The sequence below is a fragment of the Ursus maritimus genome, unplaced genomic scaffold (assembly GCF_017311325.1).
Source record: "Ursus maritimus isolate PB19 unplaced genomic scaffold, ASM1731132v1 scaffold_27, whole genome shotgun sequence".
NCBI lineage: Eukaryota > Metazoa > Chordata > Mammalia > Carnivora > Ursidae > Ursus > Ursus maritimus.
Window position 1 is genome coordinate 7,563,944 of NW_024425230.1, and position 8,356 is coordinate 7,572,299.

Below are 8,356 nucleotides of genomic sequence, written 5' to 3' on the forward strand. Positions count from 1 at the left end.
AAAAAAAATAAACTATTGGGACTTTATCAAAATAAAAAGCTTCTGCATAGCAATGGAAACCATCAACAAAATAAAAGGCAACCTGAATGGGAGAAGATATTTGCAAATAACATATCTGATAAAAGGTTAGTATCCAAAATATATAAAGAATTTATCAAACAACACCCCCCAAAAAAGAGTAATCCAATTAAAAAATGGGCAGAAGACATGGATAGACATTTTTCTGAAGAAGACATCCAGATGGCCAACAGACACATGAAAAGATGCTCAACATCACTCATCATCAGGGAAATGCAAATCAAAACCACAGTGAGATATCACATCTCAACTGTCAGAATGGCTAAACTCAACAACACAAGGAATGACAAGTTTTGGCAAGGATGTGGAGAAAGGATATCCCTCTTGCACCCTTGGTGGCAATGCAAACTGGTGCAGCCACTCGGGGAAACAGTATGGAGGTTCTCAGAAAGTTAAAAATATGGACAGGACTGGAGGAGATTATGCTAAGTGAAATAAGTCAAGCAGAGAAAGATAATTATCCTATGGTTTCACTCATTTATGGAACATAAGAAATAGCAGGAGATCATTAGGAGAAGGAAGGGAAGAATGAAGGGAGGGTAAACAGAAGGGGTGATGAACCACAAGAGACTATGGACTCTGGGAAACGAACTGAGGACTTCAGAGGGGAGGAGGGTGGGGGATTGGGATAGGCCGGTGATGGGTATTAAGGAGGGCACTTTACATCAAAAACTAGGGATGTACTGTATGGTGACTAACATAATATAATAAAAAATATTATTAAAAAAAAACCAATGAAACATTGAAAAAAATAAGGAGGGCACATATTGCATGGAGCACTGGGTGTAATATGCAAACAATGAATCATGGAACATTACATCAAAAACTAAGGATGTACTGTATGATGACTAACATAATAAAAAAAAAAAAGAAAATTAAAAATAGAGCTACCTTGGGATCCAGCAATCACACTACTAGGTATTTACCAAAAAAACACAAAAGTCCTAGTTCAAAGGTATACTTGCACACCAATGTTTATAGCAGCATTATCTACTATCGCCAAACTATGGAAACAACCCAAGTATCCAACAACTGATGAATGAATAAAGAAGATGTGGTGTATATTTACAATGGAGTATTATTCAGCCATAAAAAAGAATGAAATGTTTCTGGGGCGCCTGGGTGGCGCAGTCGTTAAGCGTCTGCCTTCGGCTCAGGGCATGATCCCGGCGTTCCGGGATGGAGCCCCACATCAGGCTCCTCCGCTGGAAGCCTGCTTCTTCCTCTCCCACTCCCCCTGCTTGTGTTTTCTCTCGCTGGCTGTCTGTCTCTGTCAAATAAATAAATAAAAATCTTTAAAAAAAAAAAAGAATGAAATGTCTCCTGGCAAGACATGGTTTGAGCTAAATAAGTCAGAGAAATACATGATTTCACTCATATGTGGAATTTAAGAAACAAAACAAATGAGCAAAGGGAAAATAAAAGAGAGAGAGAGAGAGGCAAACCAAGAAACAGGCTCTTAACTACAGAGAACAAACTGATGGTTACCAGAGGGGAGGTGGGTGGGGGGATGGGTGAAATAGGTGATGGGGATTAAGGAGGGCACTTGTGATGAGCACCGGGTGTTATATGGAAGGGTTGAATCACTATATTGTGCAACTGAAACTAATATTACACTATATGTTAACTCACTGGAATTTAAAAAAAACTAAAACACATTCTTGAAAGTGAGATGAAAAAAAATCAGAATCTTCTAGAACAGTGTTGTTCAATAAAATATAATGTGATAATGATGTACTCTTTGTTGACTAAGTGAATTTAAATTAAAAAAATTAAAGAAATATAATGTGATCCATGGATCTGAACCGCATATGTCATCTTCAATTTTCTGGTAGCCACATTTTAAAAGTAAAAGAATGGTGGAATTAATTTTTATAACCTTTTATTTAACCCATTATATAAAAAATATCACTTCAACATGTGACCAACCTAAAAATACTTAATGAGCTATTTTACATTCTCTCTTTCACAGTATGTGTCTGAAATTCCGTGCGCTTAAGCTCTTGTCGTTTGAGACTGGTTCCATTACAAGTGCTCAGTAGCCACTCGGGCTTGTGGCTCCCGGTTTGGACGCTACAGCTCTAAGCTGTGAGCTCTTGGTATTCCCCGGGTCTTAGCACCTAGTACTTAGTAGACACCCATTCAGTGTTTGTTGAAAAAAGTCAAAGTTTTTTTTTTCCCACTTAAACATTTTACGTAATAATATGTAAATATATTTTTCTTTGTAGTACAATAAATTTAAGTGCCGCATCCTGAATGAGAAAGTTAACACTCCAACTACGACAGTTTACAGGTAACGTGTGTGAAGATTTTAAGCACTGCTCCATGGTAAACTTGAAGGTGTTAGAAGTAGAAGCGTTGGTCTTTGGGTGGGTGGTGTATTTATAAATTTGCATAGTTGATCTACTACTTTAGTTTGACTCTGAAATGTTATCAGCAGAGGGAAATTATTCCCTCTTCATTTGTATTTATCAGGCTAAAACCTGAATTTTTGTTTTCCGGATGTTAGCTGTGACGTCATCTTTCTCCATGTGGGTGAGATTGTGTTTGCCCAGTGCCTTCCGTTTTAGTGGGGGCTGTTAGGGAAGGGAATTTTGTTTTATCCTCCCACATTCTTAGTATGTGGCAGCAGGAGTTGTTACGGGCCATCTTCCTCCCGCAGTGATTTTCTGCCTCTTACTGTGCTCCCCATTTCCTGGAGTCCAAGAGCATTAACTTTCATGCGTTAGTTGGACAGTCATGATGAAACACAATGAAAGCCAACATTGGGGAACCAAAGGCAAATCAAATGGTAGGAAGAGGCAAGTGAGGTCAGTACCACCGTGACCTAATTCTGTTCCTTTAACATCTGAGACCCTTTTTTATTTGTGCATCTTTTAAGCTGCCTGACTAGTAATTTCTCTCCTCCATGTCTGTGTATTCTGGCTGTCTGGCTGCTTCTGTGACCTTCACAGTCCCATCTTAGATCTCGTGCCTATGTAATTGAATCACAAATATCGTCCGCAAGGGCATTTACTTTCCACGGACAAGTACTTACGGTTCTGGGGTTTAATTGTGCTGTAAGTAAAGTCATCTCCCCTCTAAGCAAAACTGTGCACAGGGCATTTCTCACGTTATAATATGAACTCATTGCCCTTTGACATTGAAGCGGGGTACCATGCTTACCTTATTTTTGCCATTCTCCAATGACCTGATAAGGTTTTATTATTCATTACCTGTAATTCAAATAAATGTTAGTATATGCATTTTAAAGCTTAAAGATACATGAAGAAATAGAAAAGATACGCTAAGTTTTAAAATTCTGGCTTCTAATACTTGAGCCTTTGTGGTTATTTTCTTGAACTTTACTTAGGCCAACACTGACACTTCTTATTCTGTCAGCTTAATTTTTAGAAAATGAATTGCTTTTCTTTCTATAGGGTTATTTAAAGATTAAAGTATTGAAGTCTTTCGTGCTAATGAGGTATTCCTTCTATTCCTCTGAGCGTTGATTTACCACTTCTGTCTTGGACAAAGAATAAGGCCTGGTCATTCAAAGAAATGATATTTTCATCTTTAAAGCTTATTCCACTTTGGTGAATAAACCAGTCCCTTTATGTATTCATTGTAATTTTTAACTTTTTAACCAGTGAACTTTAAAAATATTTTAAATTGGTTGGAATAGTTAAGGAAACTTACTTTCTTTACTAAATTTTCCCTAAATTAGTTGATGTTAAGGACCTTCCCTCTGATCAGTGTCATTAGTATTTTAACTTTCTAAATGTTTCTGCACTTGAAAAGTCTGTGCTTATTAAGGTTTGAGGGTCCTTGTTTGTTAGAGGGGCAAGTGAATCCCCAGCAACAGTATCATGTGTTTTTCATTTGTTTGTTTGTTTTGTTTTGTTTTTTAGAGAGAGAGAGCATACGCAGCCAGGGGGGAGGGGACAGAGGGAGAGGGAGAGAGAGAATCTTAAGCAGGTTCCATGCCCATTGTGTGATGCGGGGCTCCATCGCTTGGCCCTGAGATCATGACCCGAGCCGAAATCAAGAGTTGGATGATTAACGGACAGTCACCCGGGCTCCCCACCATGTGTTTTAATAGCAGTGTCATCTCTGACCTAAACTTTTGCCTGAGAGTTGCATTGTAAGTCAGTGTTCTGTTTCAGTAAACCAAAAGACAATTAAGCATTTTTTTCATAACACCAGAGGGCCTAAAAACAAATAAAAGACTCTGGAAATTTATTTACTTTTTAAACAGACCTGATTTTTAAAAAGATTTTATTTATTTGAGGGAGAGAGAGAGAACGCACACACAAGCAGGGGGAGGAGCAGAGGGAGAGGGAGAAGCAGACTCCCCACTGAGCAAGGAACCCAACTTGGGGCTCTATTCCAGGACCCTGAGATTATGACCTGAGCCGAAGGCAGACACTTAACCGACTGAGCCACCCAGGCGCCCCCAGACCTGATTTTTTAGAACAGGTTTAGGTCCACAGCAAAACTGAGAACATGCAGCGATTTCTGCCATACCTCCTACCCCACACATGCACAGCCTCCCTCTCTATCGATACCCCCTGCAGACTGGCACATTAGTTACAATTGATGGATAGTCACACGGAGTCCAGAGTTTGCATTATCGTTCGCTCTTGTTGGTGTACATTTATGGGTTTGGAGAAGTTTATTTTTAAAGTAAGGTATCAAGTTAGTGCATTTTGTATAAATTGTAGGTAATTTTGGGTTTGAAAGTTAGTGTAGAGCAGGGATATGGCTTTTTGATTTTATGAAAGTGAAAGGTTTTTAAGAGCCTTGGCATATGACAATGAAAAGTGTCTTTATGTACAGTTAGTTTCAGAAGATTCTATAACTTTTGAATTTGAGCAAAGGAGGGAAGACAGGGATGTAAGGCTAGATAAATTGCCTCTTCATACTAAATTAAAAATTAATTTAAATTATTTAAATCGTCTCCAAATAAACATTGACCTAAGATGTACAAGTAAGTGGGATCTTTCATTTAAAACATATGAAATCATGGTTTGTAATGAATGGTCCAAAAAGCTATAACTATATCGGGGCATGTCTGAAATATTTCATTATAGGTGCGGTCCACTAATTGACCTTTGTAAAGGCCCCCATGTAAGACACACTGGAAAAATTAAAACCATAAAAATTTTCAAGGTAAGGATTTTTTTTTAATACAGCAAACTTAAGATGACCCAGATAATGAGAAATTTCAATCATATCTTTTATAATCTGAATATCACAGTATTGTAAAATACTTCATTATTTGATTTTTACGTAAACTTCTAAAAATACTATAATTTTTTAGATTTTTGATAATTAGGACCTTACAAGTAGCTTTTAATTGTTTATTAACTTACTATACATGTTACAATGCGTTTCTTTTTCATATGATAGGTTAAGATATTGTCCTCGAGTCACCCTAGTGCAAACACGAACACTTGCCTGGGATCGTCACGTCTCTGTACCTTCTTCCTCTGCTGCCCCTCCCTTCAGTGGTGCAGTTACTCTTGGCTCTGCCCACCTTCCCCTTCTTCCTCACTTTCCATTGCCACAATCCACAGCAGACTACATCATTTTCTGATGAATTCGGGCTGGGCAGGTTTAATTAGAATCAATTTTAAAGTCTTTCCAGTGCTACAAAAAGTCATCTTTAAGTAAAGCTACGTTGCCGATGTAGCGGAAAATTGTGCACGTATTTAAGAGCAGTTTTATTTATCACCAAATGTTTGGTGTGTTTACCCAAATCTTGTTTAATGCTTAGAATTCCTCAACATATTGGGAGGGCAATCCTGAAATGGAAACACTGCAGAGAATCTATGGGATATCCTTCCCTGATACCAAGATGATGAAGACCTGGGAAAAGTTCCAAGAGGAAGCCAAGAACCGAGATCACAGGAAGATCGGAAAGGTACGCTGCGTGGCCTAATCACCAGCAGGGTGGGGACGTTCTTTGTTGGCCGATGATTAAATTGTTTAGTATTTCTTTTCTTTTTGTCCGGTCTTCTATTTTGCTGGCATTCAGAGTTTGCTGTTGCATTCTTGCATGCTAATCCCCCAAATGTCTTCTCACCTCTTTCCTTCCCGTGTCTTTTATTAATTTAGAAATTACACCCTTCTCTTATTCTTAGCATGATATAAAAATAATGCTTTAAAAATTGTACGTACTTAATAGCATACTTTGTATTTGGGAAACAGGGAAGAAAGAAAGAATGAGATTTGAGAGCAGGCAGATCTGGGTTTCAGTCTCCATCTGGCCACTTATGAGCTGTGTTACGTGACGGGCCAGGTAATTGCTTACACGACTCCACGTGCTCATCTCTTGCTCAGTAGTCTTAGCAGGGCTGATGCGAAGACAGACGCTGGATGATGGTGGCAGCACGGGGCAGGTGTTCAGTAGTGATAGCCATGGTGATTGATGATCACCACCAGGTAGAGCCCACCTCCCGCCATGGACTTCTCTGATCTTTGTGCCGTGCTCTCTCCCCATGAGATCCACACTCCCAGGTGCCAAGTCAGAAGTCAGCAGTAAATAGAAGGTGAACGAAAAGCTAACTAAGCATAAATACAAATTGTAATTTTAGATACACTAGTATATATAGTTAGAGGTAAGTATTGGGGGGCTTTGGGAAGTCAGTTATTAGATGATGGAAATCGTAACTGAGTATAAGTCTCATTCCTAGCACGTCACCTGTGTATAGTAAATATTGACCAATGGCAGTGAGATTTGAGATGCAGTTATTGCTTTACTCTTAGGAACAAGAACTGTTCTTTTTCCATGATCTGAGTCCTGGAAGCTGCTTTTTTCTTCCCAGAGGAGCTTTCATTTATAATACGCTTATGGATTTCATACGAGTAAGTTAACTTTTAAAATGTTTTTCTTATTCAGCCCCATTTTACGTTTTACTATTTTCTTTCGCAATAAAATGGCCAAGTGTGTTCATTAACTTTAGTTTAGTAATATTAATAAGAATTTTGAACCTAAAAGAGAAATACTGGGTTGCGCCTCAGAAAAAACTGAGATAAATTCTACATTCCCTAAATAAAATGCATCCTTGGGATTTCAGTAAGTGCACCTACTGTCCATATAAGTTTCTAGAGCGTGGACAATACAGAGATAAGCATTAGACTGAAAGTGGAACTCCCTGTGAAGGAGAAGAAAGGAGAAAGTGTCCAACTGGTACACAATGCTAAATGATGAAGTGTTGCTTCTCAAAATGTGGCCCTGAGTCCCCCTCTATTGTCCATGGTATGACTCCCAGGTGACTGGGCAACTCCATCCAGAGCCAAGGGTAAAGACAAGTGTGTAAAGTGCCTTCTTGTAATAAAGATCATAGATTAGAAAGTCTTCAGTTTACATCATTTGAACTATAGATACTGTTCAGAGGTGATCCATGTATACCATTAGGATTACGTTTCCTTTTTGTCTTTCCTGTAATTAATAATTACCTAAAATTTTCATTTACTCAGTTTTATATCACTAACTTATTTAGTTCCTATCACTAACCCATCCTCAAACTTTTCCTCGAAACTGCAAAACTCCTTACAGCATGTACTGATGATTCAGGTAATATCTCAGTAATTTTTAAAAATTTGGTCCTCTTGTTCTAGAATTAACTTACTACAAGGATTCTTGCCAACTGATGTCTTAGGAGTTGTTTTCTTCAGCATTCTATCTACTTCCCTCATGTCTCTGCTATGTTGATTCTCCTCTTTCCTGATCCCATATCTTCCACTTCCTTCCTTCTTCCTCTCATCTGGGGAAGCACTTTCTTCAGTAACTTCCGGAGAAAAGGTTAATTGCATGAGCTGGTTATTATCTGTCCACCTCAGCAGTCTCATTTCCCTTCCTTCTCTTCTTGTGCTATGTCCCTGGAGGCTAAGCTCTGTGGACTCTATCACCTAGGCTACATACCTTCCAGTAGGGATTGGCCACTGTGAAACCATGGTAGGCCAGAGGGCCTTGAAGAATCACTGAAGATTATCCGAGACTTCAGCAGGTGGTGATGACCATGACAGCTGCTTTTTGGATGGGCTATGCTGGAAAATCAACACAGCCCCTGACACCTTGAACTCTCAAGGTTGGGGGTTGAGTGTGTGGAGAATAAACAGAAAGCCTCTATGGTGGCCTGAAAGGAATCTCGTATCTTTATAGATGCAAGACACACATGGCTGATGATTAGGCCCAAGGCCTGATTTGTACGGGCTGCAGAATTGTAAAGTCATTTAAATTCACAACCCCAGTGGTCTCTTATGCTAAGGTAAGGGAACTTGTGGGAAAGAG

At 39.0% G+C, this 8,356-nt stretch overlaps 1 protein-coding gene across 2 annotated transcripts in view; it reads left to right on the forward strand.

Moving 5' to 3' along the window:
• The window catches only part of TARS3 (threonyl-tRNA synthetase 3), a 71,914-nt gene that overhangs the window by 18,291 nt on the left and 45,267 nt on the right, over nt 1–8,356 (forward strand). The window contains exons 7-10 of one of the 2 annotated variants that reach the window (XM_040642682.1): nt 2,307–2,371; nt 5,151–5,229; nt 5,837–5,983; nt 6,829–6,927. In XM_040642682.1, the coding sequence (XP_040498616.1) occupies nt 2,307–2,371; nt 5,151–5,229; nt 5,837–5,983; nt 6,829–6,927 (390 nt within the window). The remainder of the gene's footprint in view (nt 1–2,306; nt 2,372–5,150; nt 5,230–5,836; nt 5,984–6,828; nt 6,928–8,356) is intronic. The other variant, XM_040642683.1, reaches the window with a different exon arrangement.